Below are 21,385 nucleotides of genomic sequence, written 5' to 3'. Positions count from 1 at the left end.
AATCATGTTATGTTACGTTCAATGTCATGGCACTTTTTTCTTTTGCTATTGATTGTTTACAAAATTGGAATTTCTATTTGACCTTAACAAATTTAGAAAAGCAGGTCAAATTGAGTTTCTTGCAGAACAAATGTAATATAATTTTTTTTGGAATAAGACCCTTTAAGCCTTCAACTTCACTTCAACGAGATACTTTTCAATGCCTTAAGTACATCTACTGTAGAGGACTCCAAACTGTGCGAATGTATCTGCCTTTTAAAGGCAGATTTTCTTATATTTGACCTTTGGCCTTAACTTGTGATCTTGAAACAACTAGTTTTGATTTAAGTGATGTTATAAAACAAAGTGTGCTTTGGTACAGTAACTGCAAGTTTTATGTACAATGCCGGGCAAACCAGAGAGTTTAGAGTCAGCTTTCATCCAGGCAACAAGATGTTAAATGGACTCAACTTAAAATCCCTGTTACCTTTACTATATTTAACAGTGATTTTATTCCTTCCTTATATAGTACCGGTAAACGGCACTTTCCCAATTGCAAAAAAAACCTACAAATTTCCCAATTGCTGGCCAAAAAATTCCCAATTTAAGGTAAAAAAAATAAAAAAAAAATTTTTTTGAAAATGCAACATTTTGTTAGTTTCCCTGTGCAGCTCTATGGTTTGAACCTATATAAATATAATATTGTCAGCTTGAAAACACTGAGAATCCATTTTAAAGTATTTGGGAGCATAAAATCAAATACACCAATTTCCCAGTTTTCAGGTTTTCACAACTCAATTTTTCCCAATTGGACTGGTACGGTACTTTTCCTAATTGGACAATAAAAAATCGCTGTTTAATATATCTAAGGTTGGTCTTTGTGAGAATCAATAATTACTTAAGTGAGTTTGGGCTTACATTGATCGACGATATGCATAGAATGGACATAATTTAATTATTTTTAAAAGAGAAATTAGTTCAACCTCCACAAAATTGAAGAATATAAAAATGACACTGTTGGATACACTAATTGACTAAATTAATAGCGATTTAAACCCTAAACGGATTGAAACTACTTACCCCAAAACTATCACGGAATATATTTGTGGAACTCGTCATTGTGTCGTGTATTGTGTAGTAGGACATGACTTTACATGATAATTAATTTGTTTACATGAACATTTGTTTGATAGGGAAGTTTATACGCTTCACAACAAGGATGTTGTACAAACATTTCCGGATAAAGCGTATGCAATTACCGGATATAGTCACAGGTCATTTGGTATCTAAAGACGCTTATCGACAACCACCATAGACCCCTAATCAGGGTGCAGGATACAGGGTGACTTTGTGGGGTTCACTACAATCTATATATGGAAAACATTCATTTAATTTTACTTCTGAGTAAAACTCAGTATTTCATAGAAATATTTTCTCTGGAGTAATAATTACCAAAGATCTATAAATCTTTTTAATAGATGTTTGTAAAAGTATTTTCAGCAAAAAATACAAAGATCATTTAAATGATAAATTAAAATTCACGCACATTATAAAGACATTATGGAACTGTTCACATCTTGGAAAAAAAACAATTTTATAAATAACAAATGAGTACTGAAAACTGCAAGAGTATATAAAATGCATACGACCAAAGTAATGACAGTGAATAAGACAATTACTATGATTATTAGACTGGTAATCACCAAGAAGTAAATATATTAATATAATTTTGTTTCTCGTATAATATTCAATCAGAACTATCAAATTATAAGTCCTAGTCCTATTCATTAAAAGAACCAGAGTTATGGCCCTTGAAACATCAAAATTATAAATAGTACAGTTAAGTCCGGTAATCTTGCGCGTCCGGTAATCCTGCGCACTTCGCATTTGCGAATCTCGCAGACGACGAATGGTTTTCTTTAGTGATGAAAGATGGAATTTCACATTTTAAAGAATTAACGGATTTAAAAGTTACGTATTCCATGCAAAATTAAATTCGATCATTACATTTAAACACCGGTTGCGCCATCCCTATACATCGTAAACACAGGCCTTCTTACGAAAAATTCAAAATGAATCACAAATTCCCTGCAGTCTTTAGCGTTTTCATACTTTAAATTAAGAATTCATAAATCCAACGTGTAATTTAGCATTCTATTGCACAATATCCGATCAGTTATAGTATTTTTGCCATGAAAATATATCGCATCAGACGACATAGTCATCATTTCCCGCCATTCTGTCAAACCAATTTGGTATGATCTCTGAATGCGCAATGGCCTAGTTTTGATATTTTCTGTAAACTATGGAAGCATGATCGAGGTATCAAACCTGTAATGCATTTTTTTCACGCATACCGGTACTTTTTTTATTAATTGTACACTATTATTAGTGACTATATTATTTATTGATTTGAAGTGAACAAAAACTGCACTAGAAATCCACATTTAATTTCAATGGTTTTACAAACTAATTTTTAAAATATTTTTCTGGAATGTTTTTTGTCAATAATTGGACACCATATGTCTACAATTTTGGAAATTTTGCCTAAACGAGGTCATTATACAAAGTGCGCAAGATTACCGGACACTGTGATAGTTTGAAAATGAGGTGAGTCATGTTTGTTTTGAAATCAAATCGGACAGTTCTTCACTGAATTAATCAGATATTTTTGTGTTAATAAGCACATGAACTTATTATTTTTATAATAAATTTAGATATTATGTTGCCAATTTATAAAAGAACATGTTTTTAAACATTGATCCTTAACTGCGCAAGATTACCGGACAGCATCGTATATCTCCACCCGTTCTAAATGACCTGGTTATCAAACGTGAATCTCGTTATCATTTCAGATATACAAATTTTCTTGAGATTCCCCAAGTCAAGACTACTAAGTATGGTATAAATAGTTTCCGGCATGCGGCTCCAGCTCTATGGAATGCCTTACCAGAAAGCTACAAAAAATCTAGTAACTTTAACCAATTAAAAAGCTTTATGATGCACTGGAATGGCAAAGCATGTAAATGTTCTGCCTGTAAATTAAGTTACTTAGGAACAATTTTTTCTGGAGCCGCATTCCACACTGTGATTAGTTGCTTTTGCTGTCTTTGCTATGCTTATGTATTATTAAGTATTTTATTTTGATTGCCTGTACTTGCTTCTAGTTTAGTTTGCATCTTGTTTTTCTTGCTTCTATTTTGTTGCTTGCCTATAGTTTGTTTCATGCTTTTATTCTGTTTTTTGTTGTGAGAAAGCTGCTGATCAGTTCATCTCGAATCTGATTCGAGGTGATATTCGTCTTTAGCACTTTTTTTATCTGTCGCACTTTTGTGTTTCTTTTTCGATTCAGTTTCTTACGTTGCCGTCTTATTACAGTTTTTAGACCTGCTTGCAGGTCTAGAGCAGCAGCTTCCTACACAGTTTTTAATTGCCTCCTATTTTTTCTATTTTATTTATGCTTTGATATGATTTTTGATATGTTTTTGTATTCTAGTGAAATAATATTATGTCATACACTGACTCTGCTGCTGGTCCAGCTTTTTGTGCAGTATTGTTTTGATAATACAGTTAGCCCCATATGCATGACAGTCTTTCTCCGCCCCCACATGTGCAATACCAGCAGAAAAGTCAAATATTGTCAAATTTAGTTCAATGCTGCATGTTATTATTGTCCTAATCTGTGTTTCACCCTTAATCATGTATATGGCTTTTCTTTTAGCTGTTTAAATTTGCTCATGTTTTACTGTTTACATTTGGTGTTTAGTTGGTTCAAAAGCTTTGCAGCTTATGTTACTTGTTATATGTCTTGCCGACTCAAAATAAAATTTATTTGATTTGATAAATCGTGTTTGAGGCTTTTTGAATATTATGATTATCTCTTCGAACCCGGGTTTAAACATAAAACGGCAAACCTTTCAATTGTTTACAAATACTAGAGTGTTTTTTTCCTTAAATAGTTCATTTAATAACAGTTTTCTACAGTGTTTTGTTACTAAATTAACCCTTTTTATGATTATTTTTATTTTTATATTATTGATGAGGTTTTTTTTCAGTATCCGTAATATCGGATCTCTTAGTGAATACATATAAACATTTGAAGTGAAAAGATTTAAAACATACATATTTTATATGTAAATATGTGGTTAATTGTATATTCTGGACATTGACAACAAAAACTGCATTAAACTCGGCAGTATTTTAACAAAAATACTGGCTAGACATAGCTCCTTCTAAGAGTTCTCAGGGTACATATAAGTAGTACGCGAGCCGACAATGACAAATCGATCCATACCTTCAAACGAAACTGGAAATATTAAAATTCATCGTAATTGTAATTAATTCGCAGTAAATACATTACAACTTTTAAAAACATCAACTGTTCTGCACTTCTTGGGTGTATTTTTTCAAGTCGAATCGTTTGAGTCACGATTCAATGAGGAGGGCCGGTACTGTGAGTATACGTGGTACCGGTTTTGATAAAAAGGCCCTTTAATTGTAAATAGTGTTTTTCACTAAGTATTATCTTATATTTTTATTATTTTCTGTTCCGGTTTGAAATTCTTCTATTATATACCAGAGGTATGTAAAAAAATATTCGCACGAGATCAAATTGAAAACGTCTATCGATATATGCAAATACTTCGCCATTCTCCTAGCAGAGTTGTCGTTGATGCCTCAACATACATGTGAATGTAATGAACCGCAGTGTAAGAGAGTGATACATTTGTACTTCGTACGTCATTTCGGTATTTGTTCACACTTCGTGCATTGACTGGTTATTCAATCAATCAGAAGCTCGAAAAGAATTCATATCATAATCATTGTGCACAAACAAGCGTCTGCCGGTCCACACATGGTGGATGATCAAACAAAATGGCTGACCACACTGAGTAAGCTTCAGTTTCGATTTTAAATTTATACTTTGTTTTGAACAACATATACATTTCGGTTTAACTTTTGCTAAACGTATTTGTCCTTAACATTATTTGCGGTTGGTTAAATTTCGGGTCAATTTTTTTTTCCTGATGCAAGATACAAAGTTACAAACCCTACCTTCCAGAAAATTCCAACACTTAGTAGTGACTTAGCATGCTTTGTGTCTATCCAGTTTCGTACATGTAACCTCCATGGTCGTCCTATAATACTATTCAATATGCACCCCTTCATAAACACAATAGAAGTCCTGAGCACAGATTCCGTGCGCATCACTAAACAGACGGCGTTGGTTTATACCGATTAAGTAAAGCAATGAATAAACTTCAAAAACACATTAAATTTTCCTGAATGGCAGCCTACCAACGTTATCCTTTGCATGCAACCTTAAAAACACAATGATGTCTCAACACACTATTCTTGCTGACATTTTGAACTATGGGACAGTGTAAATATTCAACATCTGATTTACATCAATATTAGTCAATATAAATTGCCGCCTATCGAGTCTTTTGATGATTTTTGCTTTGGCAGACTCTTGGCGTCAATAGTCCACTCTATCTTTTTAATAGCGAGAGTTTTCCTTCTTTGTCTATATTGATGCGCAATGAATTTGGTGCGCAACATTCAAGCCCCGATATCAGACAGTTAATATCAACGGATTGCAATAATGTTTACATACCTGTGTAGATAATTCATTTCTCAATAATGTTCGGTAAGAATTATGTAATGATTCTTTCAATTTTGCACGCCTGACCAATTTAAATCAATACACTACTCACATTTTCAATTCCAATCGCTGTGCCCGCTGTATACGGCAGGTAGATTTTAATCGATAACGCAGCCTATTACACTGTAATGCCTTCTTCTGATTGGTTGATATTTAAATATTTCATAACATGGCGAGAGGTCAGTGATTGTATTGCGATTTAAGCAGAAGTTTAACTGAAACAAATTATGCCTTTTAACTTCAAATCGACGCTATTTGAGGTAAAAATGGACTGATTAACTAAAACTTTATGAGTTGGTAATGTTATTTTGCAATTTTAAGCATATTGATATAATAGTATTGTATTTATTTTTCGTTATGGTTTTTGCAGACCGGAGTTTCAGCGTTCAGATTTATTCTGAACGCGAATTATTTCAGCTACATCAATATAGACTTTGGTTACATCAAATATCTCGATATGCAAAAGATTGGTGTGCTGCGACCTAACCAAAAGCCACTCTTTTAGTCAGCAACATTACAACAACTTCCCGATATGGTGGATAGAGCGTACAAAAAAATGATAGAAAATAAAAAGCCATTATTTCTTGCTTAATGGTATGATTTGCATGAGTTTGCAGGGTTTTTTTTGGCCCGATTTTATAGCCGAAATTCGGCTATGTTCCCAATCCCAAAAAGTATACTTTTTTCCCAAAATGTGGCAAAAAATTTTTTTTTTTTTAGAAAGAAGTCTTATGTGTATTTTATCTCAATTGTAATTCAATTACATCTAACAAAGTACTATATGATTTTTTTCTTTTAATTTGAATGATTTTTAAGAGTTATATAAAATTTAGTACTTCCCTAATCAGTGGACTTTTCGTGTGGAAAAAAAGGCTAATGAATTTATTTTCCCAATTTCATGAAAATGCCGATAAAATTCCCAATTCCAAAGCCATGGGCTATCTTCCCAAAAAGTGGAAAAAAAACCCTGGTTTGTGCTTTAGACAGGTAAACATTAACAAGTTTTTGCAGTATCAGTGTTCGTAAGCCTTTGAAGTGGTGATCAAATTTTGCACCTTTGGACAAAAGACGGGTATTGCAACTCTCAGCAATCCTTAAGGTTATAAAGCTGAGAGTTAAATTATGGCAACTACCTATAATACTAGATAATACTAGTCTGAATACTCTCCCTTTCCCCAAAAGGAGGAAAATCCTCTAATTGTTATCTTACTATTATGATTAATATCTTTCAATTACAGAATAGCTGTAGAATATGAAGAAAACAAAATGTTGTTAACACAGTTTAAAAAAATAATCATAATACATTTGTAAATCCGTGGTTTTTAATTGAAATTACTATTGTTCCAGTTTTTGTTTATTTCTACTATTTAGACACGCCAAAATACCAAATGTGACATGGGCACAGAGAAATGATGTGGTGTACTTGACTATATGTCTAGAAGATTGTAAAAATCCAGCCATCGAATTAACAGAACAAAAACTCAAATTTAGGTATGTATAAGTATTTTATAATAAAACTACAAATATTTGTTTTAAATTGTTTAGAGTATCATTCAACGTTAATTTACACTTCAACACCGTTATTTCGAACACCGATAATCCGAAGTCACCATTATTTTGAAGTATTTTTCTTGTCCCGAATTTGGTTCTTCTTTGTTTAATGTAAAATTTCATTGTTAATCCAAACATCGTTAAACGGTAAAAATCGTTAATTCTAAGTGATTCTGTCTGTACCGACAATATAATTCGCACCTGATCATCAATCTTTAATCCGAAGTCAAAGCTGCAAAACGCTTAGCAAAATTTCACACCTTTGTCATCTGGGCGTGGCGCGTCAAAAGCTGATAATTACTCCTTTGTCGTCTGCGCTAAGACGTTGATTTTATTATGTCGTCAAAAGCCGATAATTATTATTTATGTAGTTTCTTATTCTTTAGTAACAAATAAACGTGTCAGAGTAAATGTGGTCCAATGAAATTCATCTTATATAAACTCTACCTTCTGCGAGCAAACATGGGCGGAAGTGAGTGCTTCAATGTCCTTGACACATTGGAGAAATATGTTACACGCGTCCAGTTTAGTGCTGCTAAGTCCAGTGTTCAGAGAGACATCGCGTCTTATTTTCAAAAAATGTTAATACATTTCTGAAAATGTATTCATCTGTATTTACATGTATGACAATTTGTGCTATGCGTTATATTTAATATAGTCTGATAATTTGTGCTATTCATTATATTTTATATGTTCTGATAATAAGTGCATATTCATTATATTTAATATGTTCTGAACTTAAAGAAATCATAAAAAGAAGAACAAGAATCATTTTATTCCTTCGTTTGTTACAAGTAGAAATCTATTGCCATCTGACTAGTTTATGTTTTTAAGTAAAACAATTATTAATAGTAGCGTGTAACGGAACCATGTGAATTCCACAACGTTTTATTATTACAGAATCAAAGAAGTCGTCTGTTAAATGTCTATTTCGAATTATCGCTAATCCTAAGTTTTTTTAACGGTCCCATCGACTTCGAAATAACGGTGTTGAAGTGTATTTGTTTAATGTAAATGTAAATTGTTTATGTTAATAATTATAAAAACCAATCTTATTAGATATTTCATAAAGGCATAAATTTTATTACTATTATCACATTGTATGATATTAATCCTTTCTCACTTAGAAGCAAAGTGAACATGGCTGTGTGCAAACAACATAAAACCAGAACAGCCTGCGAGTAACTTGCAATCTGTTCAGGTTTTCTGCTGTTTGCTGCTTTTCAGTATCTAAGGTTTGAAGATGAAGCTTTAAAAGCTTGAATCTTGTAAGAAAGGTCTTAAATGAAATATATTTTTCTGAGGGACTACAAATGGGTGAAAATACGTATCTAAGTGGTAAAGTGTTATTGTGTTGAACCATGTCTATTTTCAGTGGTAAAGGAGGAACAAATAAAGAACTGTATGAAATTACAATTGAATTCTTCAAGGAAGTAAATCCACAGGTACTTTGAAGTGTAGTAAAAGTTTTTTAATGACCTTTGTAGAGGAACTATTTAACAGTAAGAACAAGGTCTATAGCTTAAAACAGATATATTTTTCCCGTCATATTCTCAAAAGACTTGGTAATTTTAATGAAACATGTTCCTCATCATTGAGTATGATAGCCTTTCAAGGATTATAGAAATATAGAATAATGTCCAAAAGACAAATCCTTCTAAGTCAGGGATCATATTTTTTCGGTTTTGTCGGTCCTAGACCGATTGGGGTCATGAAAGACCGATTGAAAATCCCAAACAGTCGGTCCGATTCTGTTTGCTATTAAAATTCCCATGTCATGAAATCGATTACACTGTGTACATGCTAACACACCCTAATGACATTCTTATCTCTATAAGGTGTGATAAACCATTTGCTGCAGTCTCTAAACCGGTCAGGACCGGTTTATTGCACGTCAGGCCAAGAATAAAAAACTTGTGAACAGCGGATTAAAGACGAATCCGAAAAGACGCGTCTGAATGCACGCGCTGTAACTTAACAAAACATGCCGATACATTTTCCACCAGCGTAATAATCCGTTAATATAATTATGAATGAAAGTCGCGGATCTGATTGACAGAACAGCCGAAAGTTATTTTTATGGGCAGAACTTCACATAAAATAGTACACAAGAAAAATAATATACATTGAATAAATCTTAAGTAAAACCGTGTTAGAATCGAAATAATTCGTGTACTATATACTTTGTTGTTGAATAACTAAGACCGGAAAATTTGATGCGTGGTTTCAAATGCTTCGCTCTCGTGATTAAATCCCTACGCATGAACTCTAGATTACAATCAATATACACCGTGCCCTACGCATCTAAACTATTGGCCGTGGGTAATTTGACAACAAATTATTTCTTAATTATTTGGTTTGTTGTTGTCAGTAGCCAACCTACGCACAGACATTTGTTTGGTTCACTGCATGTTTGTAACCTATTATCGAGTCGACAACAATTTAAAACATCGGTATAGACTTACACAGATTAATAATATTGACAACGATGAAAAAAGTCTGATAAAACAGCACACGAACAACAATGAAATACCAAATGATAAAACCAGTTGAGAAAACTCGTTCCGTTAAAAAAAATGCCTAATGGAATTTTACTTGTACATGTATTATACCACCTTGAATGGCAAAACCAATGGTATATATATTTTAACGTAATTTGTCATGATTTCGGATATACATTTTCGGATACTTTTCCCCATTTATATCTGGACCGATGGATGTTGCGGGAAAATATGATCCCTGTTCGAAGTATTAGCTAGATTTTCCAATAATTTCTCGATAATATTATCAGGGGTGTCAATTTTCCGGATTATTCCGGAAATCCGGATTTGAGCCGTCCAGGGTTGATTTTGAGGTGAATGTAAATCCGATGAGTTTGTTTAAGGCGGTGGGGTTAGGGACAAAATTCTTTTAGTGCGGGATCATTTCAGAACGAATATTGTTATAGCATCGTCGGCATTCCGGACATTTGCGCATGGTACCGATTTTATTTATTGATTTCTGATTGGTAAGCGGCTGGCACTGACATGAGCAGGCACTGGCAAAGTAAAGCACTGCAATATCATATTTTAAAACAATATGTTAATCAAATTATATATTGACTGCGTATTTGCTAGGTTACTGGTTACTGGTTTTCATTTTCTGCAGTCAAACGATATGCATATTTAATTTCATTTGCAAATGATGTATCGCGACATGTTTTCGGACAGTCGTTTTCGGATACGCTGGTTTGTTTATTACATTTCGAAGTTCTTAATATCATTTGTTTAGAATGACATCATCTGCGGTGTTACGGATGGTTTGGCTTATAATATTTCGCATTGTACTCACCAGAAATTGCACCTAGAAAGACTATAAAAAAAGAACAATAAGCTAGGGCTCGGGGGGTTGGGCCCTCTCTTCCCTTTATCCTACAGCTTAATTTTCCGGATTTCAAATTTGGGCCAATTGACACCCCTGATTATATATTGGCAGGAATCCAAGTATGGAGTCAAAGCCAGAAATGTTGCGTTTGTGATAAAGAAGAAGGAACCTTCGGGAACCTACTGGCCTCAATTATTAAAGGACCACAAAAAGGCAAGTACTGGAAGCTGGAAGAAAACTGCAGTATCTTACAAGAATGGTCCTAGAAATTAGTGCATGTTACTGAATATTCATATGGAAATTAAATACAATCAAATACAATATAAACACACTCCTGAAAACAATCCTGGGTACATTTGTTCTGAAAAAGTATTGTCTTCCATTTCAATGTATTTTTATGATTTGCATAGCTCTTATATTTAGTGTATGTGGTTCTAACAGTTGTCAAGGAAATCATTATTTCTAAATATATGTTTTTTGTTTTTCCAGAGTAGTATGTAGTTAATGTATGAACACTACTTCTCGTGAAGCAGCTTAACAAGAGCAAGTTTGAGGGGATTAACTGAATGTCATGATAATTACTGAAATCCTGTTGAATATGACATTTTGCAAGTCTTTAAAAACAAAGACATCCAATAAAATTAAGGTTATTTGTGATTAAGCTAATGCAATAACAACATGCCCCATGGTCATTTGAAACTGAAGAAATAAATCAACCAAGGCGTTTAATATAATTACTGTAGTAAGTGTCTTAAACTCTTGATGGAAGCCCTGTGGCAAATCTTAAGTTACATCAAAAAGCTAACCTCTTCCTTTAGGCAGCAACTAATGAGCTCGCTACTTTTTAAAGATGCGAGAATCTAAGCACAGAGCCGGTAACTTAAAAATAAGCATAAGAATAATTATGCCCAGTATTGACATTAAAGCTCAAATATTTTAACTAATATCAACATCCAAATATGTGACTAAGAATAACAACTTTCAGACTCCTTGGTCCGACTGTGAGAACCTAGCATTTTGTTTTGAGTCTGTTGGTTGAATCTCAGATTAAATATGAACCCGCTCTGTGAAAATTGGGTTTAATGCATGTGTGTGAAGTATCGTCCCTGATTAGCCTGTGCAGTGTCCACAGGCTAATCAGGGACGACACTTTAAGCTTTTATGAAATTTTACGTGTGTAGAAAGTCTCTTCTTTGCAAATATCAAGTTAAGGCGGAAAGTGTCGTCCCTGATAAGCCTGTGAGGACTGCACAGGCTAATATCGGTCGACACTACGCACATGCATTAAACCCCCTTTTTGCTAGGCTCTATGATTTTAGTTTGAACTGAGCAGTTTCACATAATGAATATGGTGTCTGTCTAGCGACCAGGAGGTGGTGTGTTTGATCCCCATTGTGGGATCTTTCTTTTCGACCCCCCTCAAAGACACCAAGAACTGGTTCTTCCCATGAAACAAACTCAAGTGGAAGAGCATTTTAATAAGCTTTCGGCTTTCCATACATTCAAGCTCAAATAAATAGGTTTTGCCATAGAATGATTTCTTATTGCAGGCATTCTGGTTAAAAACAGATTTCAGCAAGTGGAAGGACGAGGATGAGTCCGATGATGAGATGGACAAGAACATGGACCTGGCTGAGGTAAACACTACCAGCAGCGATTTTTTGTTGGCCCATTTACCGTTAAATTGCAGTCATAAGTCGAGATTTTTTATGCCCCGGATCAAAAGATCGGGGGTATATTGTTTTTGGCCTGTCTGTCTGTCATTGTATGTGTGTGTCCCAAAACTTTAACCAAAACTTTAAACAAATCCAAGGGAACAAACAAAGAGGTAGTAAAATTTGCACTCTGTGTGAATTGACAGTTTGATGTCATCAAAGGAAAGCCGCTTCCTGTCTAAAGCCATAAAGCGACAAATTTCTCACCGACAAAATTGGCTTACTTTTTCTAGCAATCAATATGCTGAACCAATCGTATGTTTGTTCATTAATGGAAATCGTCCAATTAAATAATAGCACGTGCATAGCTCCGCCTTTCGAATCTTTTGCAGAGAAACGTAGGTGGAGTTTAATGGTTAATTGAGCAAGTGTTTTACGCAAGTTGTGTTCCAATTTGCAGTAATAACTCGGCCTGAGCATTAAAACGACGAATACAATTATCTATGAATTTCCGAGAAATACCGATAAGTTCCGATTTACAAACTTCATGTACAGTTTCTTACAATCGCCGAGGCTTGTGTTTACAAAATTTCTAAACACATATATCGTAAATTATGGCGCAGTGTGTTGTTGGATTATTACTAATTATCAAATTGCAAGGTAAAACTATTTTTAATTACTATAATATCGGGTTTGTTTAATATACCGTATTTTACCATGTATAGCGCGCTACCATGTATAACGCGCATGCGATTTTTTAAAGCCAAAATGGAGAGAAAAGAAAGAATTCAAGACCAAAAACCTGAAAATTTGGCCGAAAATGGCCCCCATTCTTATATTGCGCAATCATTTAATCCGTTTTTTCAAGACCCCTGCGCATTAATTCAAACCACTATTACCTATTCCTCACATTTGAACAGTGTAACATTTTCATTACCTGCCACTCACAACATCGTATGACATCTTCTTCTGCAGACCCGCAACATCGCAATGTCCAATTTTACGCAAATCGTCTGTGGATCCCATTTTATTTTTCATCGACTTAAATATTTCCCCATTTAAAGATGCTTCCCATTAAATCCAGTTTGACCCGGTATTTCGCGCATTCACTGCGTCTAGTTGATTAGTATTTATAGTAAGACAAACAATACACCCGAACGCTCAATTCCATACAGTTGGCGTTATCGGCATAAAGCCATTAGACAAATATCATTTGTTTGTCTCTATTTAAAGAAAATAAAACGAGTCTTTATCTCTATTGTTGGTTTGTAACCTACGTAGTATACTCGCACAGTAGCATATAAATGCAGAGATCGGAAAATCATTGATAAATGTATTCGTCGTTTCAATGCTTAGGGCCGAGTAATTTCGGCAAATCGGAACTCAACTTACGGAAAACACTTGCTCAATTAACTGTTAAACTCCACCTCCGTTCTCTGCAAAAGGTTCGAAGGCGGAGCTTTGCACGTGCTATTATTTAATTGGACAATTGCCATTGAGGAACAAACACACGATTGGTTCTGCATGTTGATTGCTAGACAAAGGAAGCCAATTTTGTCGACGAGAAACTTGTCGCTTTATTGCTTCAGACAGGAAGCGGCTTTCCTTTGATGACGTCAAACTGTCAATTCACATAGAGTGCAAACTTTCGGAATTGCTAACATTAAACTTTGGATTAAATAATTAAAATAAAGCAAAAGCGAAGTTGAGAAATATGATTGAAATAATTAGCGTCCGTTCAAATAAGACGTTTTGCGATGAAATCAACGAGTTTGCATGACAACAAAAACTTTAACAAACAATACCGCGACGCACGGGGATCGATATACCTCAATTTTTTTTTATGAACAATCAATGAAGAAATGTGAAAACACCAACAAAGACATTTTTTTCATCAAAACTATTACTACCCCGTTCATTCCTAACCTTTCCCGCTATTTGTTGTTTCGACAACAGCCCCTTCAGTCTATAACATTATAGGGTGTAGTTTTTTGCAATAACAAAAATGGCGGCAATTGTGAAGATTTACGATTACGAAATGGATTTTTTGCAATTTAGCAACCAGGAAAGCGTTGTGTCAATGTATTACGCGCACTAAATTTTTATTTTGAAATTTGAAGATAAAAAACTGCGCGCTATGCATGGTAAAATACCGTAATAAACATGTTGATCAATATAGTTATGTCACAAAATCGGAAATAAATTTGATGGGTTTGCAATTTTATTGACGCAGATTTTCCCATTGTCTGTATTTTTTACCCGACTTATGAAGTGAACATACACAAAATGTCACATTTTTATACCCCCGACTTATGAACGGGTAGACCTATGACTGCATTTTTACGGTATTTGATTTTTATGCCCCCGAAAGAGGGCATATAGTGATTGGACCATCCGTCACACTTTGCGTTTAGGTTTCTGCACAGGCTCATCTAGGGCAACAGTTATTACACATGTATTTAGCCATGCACCACCAGCTTGAACCATAGTGTAGTCTGGTCATTATTTACCCTGTCCGCTGTCAAGTTACGCAAGGCTTTGTGGTCACATCAGCCGACGGAGTAGCTCCTGGCCAGACTGTGTGACTGACTGCAGGCTGATCATGAGCTAAGATAGCGACATATGGCATAAGACTCATTTTTATGCCCCCTTTCGAAGAACTTCTATGTCCCTTGAGATATAACCTTCATATTTGTTATGCATGTGAATATGAACAAGGCCTTTCCATACGCACAAATTTTTTTACCCCTGTGACCTTGACCTTGAACTTAGGGTCCGCATTGAGGTTTCTAAATATGTGTTTAGGTTTCGAAAAATGCTCATAACTTCTATCTCTCTTGAGATATAACCTTCATTTTTGTTATGCATGTGTATATGGACAAGGCCTTTCCATAGGCACAAAAATTTGACCCCTGTGACCTTGACCTTGAACTTAGGGTCCGCGTTTAGGTTTCTAAATATGCGTTTAGGTTTCGAAAAATGCTCATAACTTCTTTGTCCCTTGAGATATAACCTTCATATTTGGTATGCATGTGTATATGGACAAGGCCTTTCTATACGCACAAAAATTTTGACCCCTGTGACCTTGACCTTGAACTTAGGGTCCGCATTTAGGTTTCGAAATCTGTGTTTAGGTTTAGAAAAAAGCTCATAACTTCTATCAAGCGTTTATAGGGGGCATAAGTCATCCTATGGTGACAGCTCTTGTTTCATTTCGCAGCTGATTTGTTTGAGAAAGGAACAAATGACAAACTTAAATGAAACTCAACTTTTGGCACTTGTGATCAACAAGATTGGCTATTTTCAAACTGCCTAAACTGATCTCTAAAAGACATTCATATTCAAAGTGATTCATCGTCACAGAAAATGATCCTGGTGATTTGAATCAAGGAAATGATTGAGCATGCATAACAAATCTTTATTTAAGAAATAATTGTCCATTTATCTTAGTGAGTCAGAAAATAACCCATTTAATACTTAAAAAATAAATGCCTATGATTAAAGTCTAGTAAAATTTAGTTTTAATTCAAATGATTGTCAGATCATGTGATAATTATCCTCGTATTCTTATTGTTTATCATCCAATAGAAAGTGACAAAACGTTATTATTACTTGATAAATTTTTATGCCCCAGGTAGGGTGGCATATAGCAGTTGAACCGTCTGTCTGTATGTCAGTCTGTCCGTCTGTCTGAAAAAACACTTTAACCAGTGTTTTTTTCCACCATTTTGGGTCCCTTTGGATTGGGAAAATTTGCGGCGTTTTGACTAAAATTGGGAAATTAGTGTTGTTGTTGTTTTGCTAACAAATGCTTCAAAATTGAGGATACAAGTGTGTGAGGATACAAGTGTGTCCAGTATTATATTTACTTAGGTTAATCTTATATGGATGGGAGATGAACAAAATATTGATATAAACAAAAATAGTTTGTTTTTTTTGGTTCCATTGGGAATTTTTAGCTCCCATTTGGGAAAAAAATATACTTTTTTCCATTGGGAATGGGTCCAGTTACCAGACCTGATTCTGAATGAAGAAAAACACTTGTTAACGTTGGCCATAACTTGCAATATTGAAGATAGCAACTTGATATTTGGCATGCATGTGTATCTCATGAAGCTGCACAATTTGAGTGGTGGAAGTTCAAGGTCAAGGTCATTGTTCAAGGTCAAAGGTAAAACAATAAATAATAATAATTTATTTTAAAGCGGCGCAATAGGGTGCATTGTGTTTCTGACGAACACATCTCTTGTTTATTATGCTCCCCCAAAATATATTTTGGGGGTAGCATATAGTCTCCGCTTCGTCTGTCCGTGTGTGCGTCTGTCTGTCCATCCGTGCACAACTTTTGTCTGGGCTATTTCTCAGCAACTAATGACCGGAATTCAATGAAACTTTATGGGAAGCTTCACTACCAAGAGATGTGCATATTATCAGCCGATTCTGGTCGGATGATTTTTAACGAAGTTATGGCCCTTTGAAATTTTCTCAAAAAAAAATCTTGTCCCCCCCCCCCCAACTACTGTTTCCTTTTATCTGAATATATATTGCAATATTGTGACAAAAAAACAACTTTGGGGAGCATCACCCGTTTCCGACGGTTTCTTGTTTTACCTTGTTATGTGATTGATTATTTCATTCTCTTACCATGTGATGTGATATTCAGATGATGCAGAACATGGGAGGCATGACCGGTGCAGGGCCTGGCATGAACTTGGTATGTAGCAAGCTCAATTACAAATTTATCATGTTTTAAAAAGGTTTAATTGATATAGACTTAAACTAAGGACAATTTGAGCTTCGTTTTGGGAAAACTGGACTTATTGCAGTCCACACAGGCTAATTAGGGACAACACCTTTTGCTTCAACTAGGGTTTAGTCAAGAGACTTCCTTAAGATGAAAAATTAAATAAAGGCGGAAAGTATGGTCTGCGATTTTGCCTGCGCGGACTACACAGGCAAATCTGAGATGACCCTTAACGCACATGCATTAAGCCCAGTTTTACCAGAACACGGCTCAATAAATAAAGGACTATGCCACTATAGGAAAAAAGCCCTCTTAATAATACACTGTGGGTAAATTACTGTCACAATAATTCAAACAGTAGGAAAAAAGGATTTTTACCAAAAAAAAGTCCAAGCCTTCTGAAAAGCTTATATATTTGTTAATGAAATGGGAACCATTTTTGTGCCATATTAATAAATGATTCTTTATCTTCAGTGATGAATCTTGATAATAGGTTAAGCAAACTTTTGTCTTTATGAGTATTTGGTCATTCCATAGGGGTATGTTTAAAGATTCTTAGATTTTTATGTACAATAGGCTTCAAATATTCAGTATTTCTTGTAAATATGCAGGACATATTTAATAACACTTGGCTGTTGTTTTTCTTATTTCAAACATTGATGAAGATAAATCTTAATAATATTTCCAATATACTTAGATTTTCCCGAAATATTAAAGTATCAAATTTGTTTAGGTATTAACATTGAAAGTTTTTATTATTGATACATTTATCTTTTTTAGCCTGACGATGAAGAAGACAGTGATGATGAAGGTAATGTAATTTATCAGTGACTCGTATTGATTAACGTCCAAATGTTTTATGTTTCTATATATTTTGAATGCTACATGTATAGAAGTTGAATCTTCATTCATCTCAAAGTGTTTATAACAAACATCATGGAATTTCTAATAATTGTATGCTGCCGTGACCCATATTTTATTTAGATATCCTAAATAAGTGCATGTTTAATACAATTAAAAACAGTTCAGTAATTGCACTATCTTGCCCCAAAAGCTGCTTACCAGTATACAATATTTATGCCCCCTTCGAAGAAGAGGGGGTATATTGTTTTGCACATGTGTTGGTCCGTCCACCAGATGGTTTCCGGATGATAACTCAAGAACGCTTAGGCCTAGGATCATGAAACTTCATAGGTACATTGATCATGACTGGCAGATGACCCCTATTGATTTTCAGGTCACTAGGTCAAAGGTCAAGGTCACAGTGACTCGAAATAGTTAAATGGTTTCCGGATGATAACTCAAGAATGCTTACGCCTAGGACCATGAAACTTCATATGTACATTGATCATGACTGGCAGATGACCCCTATTAATTTTCAGGTCATTAGGTCAAAGGTCAAGGTCACAGTGACTCGAAACAGATAAATGGTTTCCGGATGATAACTCAAGAAAGCTTATGCCTAGGATCATGAAACTTGATAGGAACATTGATCATGACTGGCAGATGACCCCTATTGATTTTAAGGTCACTAGGCCAAAGGTCAAGGTCACAGCGACTCGAAACAGTAAAATGGTTTCAGGATGATGATTCAAGAATGTTTATGCCTAGGATCATGAAACTTCATGGGTACATTGATAATGGCTGGCAGATGACCCCTATTGATTTTCAGGTCACTAGGTCAAGGTCACAGTGACTCGAAATAGTAAAAAGGATGATAACTCAAGAATAATTAGGCCTAGGATCATGAAACTTTATAGGTACATTGATCATGACTGGCAGATGACCCCTATTGATTTTCAGGTAACTAGGTCAAAGGTCAAGGTCACAGTGACAAAAACACATTCACACAATGGCTGCCACTACAACTGACAGCCCATAGGTGGGGCATGCATGTTTTACAAACAGCCCTTGTTCAGAAATATATATTTTTTACTTATAATATAAAAATGGTTGGTCCGGTACTGACAACCATTTGCGATGTACATGTAGTAGGCAATCATATTTTTTAATGAATATTGTTCTTGAAAAATGGGCTAAATGCATGTGCATAGTGTTGTCCCAGATAAGCTGTACAGTCCACATACAAATGCATTTAGCCCAGTTTCCTCAAAACTAGGCATATAATTTAAATGGGAACTTGAAATTGCAGACTTGCCTGACTTGGAATAGAAGCAGTTCCATGTTCTGGACACAAGCTTACTCACCAGCAGTTTCCATGCAGGAAGAATCTTGTCCCCTAGCAACCAACATGTGTCACTATGGAAGCAGTTACTAAGGCAGCCATTTTAACAAAAATACTAGTTGAGAACTTGTCATACAAATACATAAGTTTGTTCAATTTTCAGATCGAAGTGATTGTGTTTATTTCCAATTGTCAGGTCCGTTAAATTGATAATCCCATTGAAAAGTGTGCTAATATTTTTTAAGTGATTTAATTTAATATCTTAAATTTATTAAGATGTCCTTTATGTGAAATGCCATTGTGTTATGCATTGGGTTGTTGGTTGAAGAACGATCCATGAGTGATATATTGTGGATTTAGAGTTGTTTGTTTTTTTAAGTAAATGCAATTTTGTTCTTAATAAGAATGATGATTTAAGTCAAATGTTGATGTCTACCATGATTTATATGTTGAACTGCTTGTCACATGGATATTACTTGGAACAACGGGACTCAGTATGTATTTGCAATCTAAATCAGGATTCATTGCTCATTTGTTTTAACATTCAAGTCTCTCATTGTTTTATATCCATCTCGTGTTTGTTTTTTACTGAATCTATTCCAAATGTTGTCTGTATCTAGATTCCAAAAGTGGATGCCTTTAGTTTATATTTATAACTGAGATGACAAGTGTTAAATACCACTTTCCTATCCCTTGAAGTGTACTGACAAACCTTGATAACACATAGAAAGTTGCTACCGTAATTGTAGAAGCTGTGGTCAATTTAATTTAAAGGTAATGTATGTCTATGTCTGTAAACCAAGTGCAGGCTTTTCTGTAATATGTTCACAAATCAATGAAAAAAATTAAATGTTTGTGATTTTTACACTGGCGTTTGTTTTTAGCTTTAAGTCTTAAAAGTGCTACAACTTGCGCTAATTTGGGCTTATCAACGATCTTAAGACAAGTCTAAGTTTAGACTGAAACTTAAGTTCTGTCCAAATAGAGATTTATGCTGAATGTGTTCCTACAATATAGGGCATGTGGAAGATGATAAGGAATTAACAATATTTTATAGATATTGCATTGCAATTTAAATGTGTTGACTGTTTAACAAAGTAGGCTCCAGGTTAGTCACTGCCCCTTGTTTTATCAACAATTTTATTAAACAACTCTGAAATTGATGATGGCTTGTTACCAGACATTGATAAACAAATTAACTTAAATAGCTTCTCTGAAACAGTTGATGGGCTTTAACTTAACTTCATCAAACATATTTACTAAAGCAACTCTGAAAACATTGTGTTTTTTGGGGGGGCCGTCAAATGCTTTGTGTGATTATTTTTATACCAACATTACCATTGGTAATGGGGGCTATATAGGAGTCACTTTGTCAGTCTGTCTGTAGGTCGCTCTGTCCCGAAATCTTGTCTGGGCCATAACTTACTATGTCGTTCATTGTGGGATTTTCAAATCATTTGGCACATTTGTTCCTCATCATTGGAAGGTGTGTCGCGCGAAAGAATTATGTCAATATTCAATGGTCAAGGTCACACTGACTTCAAAGGTAAAAAAGGCCATAAATGAGCATGACCGGGCCATAACTTTGTCGTTCATTGTGAGATTTTAAAATCATTTGTTCACCATTATTGGACGGTGTGTCGCACGAAAGAATTACGTCAATATCTCCAAGATCAAGGTCACACTTTGATTTTATAAGTAAAAATGGCCATAAATGATAATAGCATAATAATTATTAAAAATCGCCATAAATTAGATTCTCTTGTTTTGTGAAGACAGCATGCAAAATAGTCTGTGTCAATGCATCATGTGGGGGTATACATCACGTCTGTGACAAAGCTCTAGTTTGCCAAAAATACAAATTTTCCAAATTTTTCACTCATCAAATTGCATACACTATAACAATACATTAGATAGAACATTCAAATATCAACTTTTTGTAAAGAAAAAGGAAATGTTATTCTTTTTAAAAATGTATAATTTAGTGTAATTGTGTAAAACTAAAAAGATTAAACAATATCAAGTATTTGAGGATGGCAAAATTTGAGGAAAATGTAGTTGTTCGTCCACTTAAACAAAAACACAAACTGGCTTTTCAACAAAAAAATCATATTCAACATCACAAACCAAGTTCTGCTATAGAGTTTCATTGATAAATAATCAAGGACTTAAATAGCTCGTATACTGTTATGACTAAGAATAAATAATGCAACCTATTGAGAGTCTGTTGGTCTTCCAAAATT

The 21,385-nt window shown here is 34.6% G+C and overlaps 2 protein-coding genes across 2 annotated transcripts in view; one reads left to right on the top strand and one right to left on the bottom strand.

Moving 5' to 3' along the window:
- Positions 1–1,206, bottom strand: part of LOC127855114 (nostrin-like) — a 66,028-nt gene extending 64,822 nt beyond the window's left edge. Inside the window, exon 1 of the mRNA XM_052390489.1 lies at positions 1,060–1,206. Within this exon, the coding sequence (XP_052246449.1) occupies positions 1,060–1,125 (66 nt within the window). The 5' untranslated portion in view covers positions 1,126–1,206. The remainder of the gene's footprint in view (positions 1–1,059) is intronic.
- Positions 1,207–4,722: 3,516 nt separating this feature from the next.
- Positions 4,723–20,007, top strand: LOC127855121 (co-chaperone protein daf-41-like). The gene is made up of 8 exons (XM_052390507.1): positions 4,723–4,871; positions 7,016–7,135; positions 8,571–8,640; positions 10,670–10,771; positions 12,109–12,195; positions 16,877–16,927; positions 17,738–17,768; positions 19,110–20,007. The coding sequence occupies exons 1-8, from the start codon at positions 4,855–4,857 to the stop codon at positions 19,127–19,129; spliced, it is 498 nt and encodes a 165-aa protein (XP_052246467.1). The 5' UTR covers positions 4,723–4,854; the 3' UTR covers positions 19,130–20,007.
- The last annotated feature ends 1,378 nt before the right edge of the window (positions 20,008–21,385 follow it).

This window comes from Dreissena polymorpha, chromosome 13, assembly GCF_020536995.1.
Source record: "Dreissena polymorpha isolate Duluth1 chromosome 13, UMN_Dpol_1.0, whole genome shotgun sequence".
Classification (NCBI taxonomy): domain Eukaryota; kingdom Metazoa; phylum Mollusca; class Bivalvia; order Myida; family Dreissenidae; genus Dreissena; species Dreissena polymorpha.
Note: the sequence above shows the minus strand (reverse complement) of the source record. Positions and strands in the feature narration are given on the sequence as shown.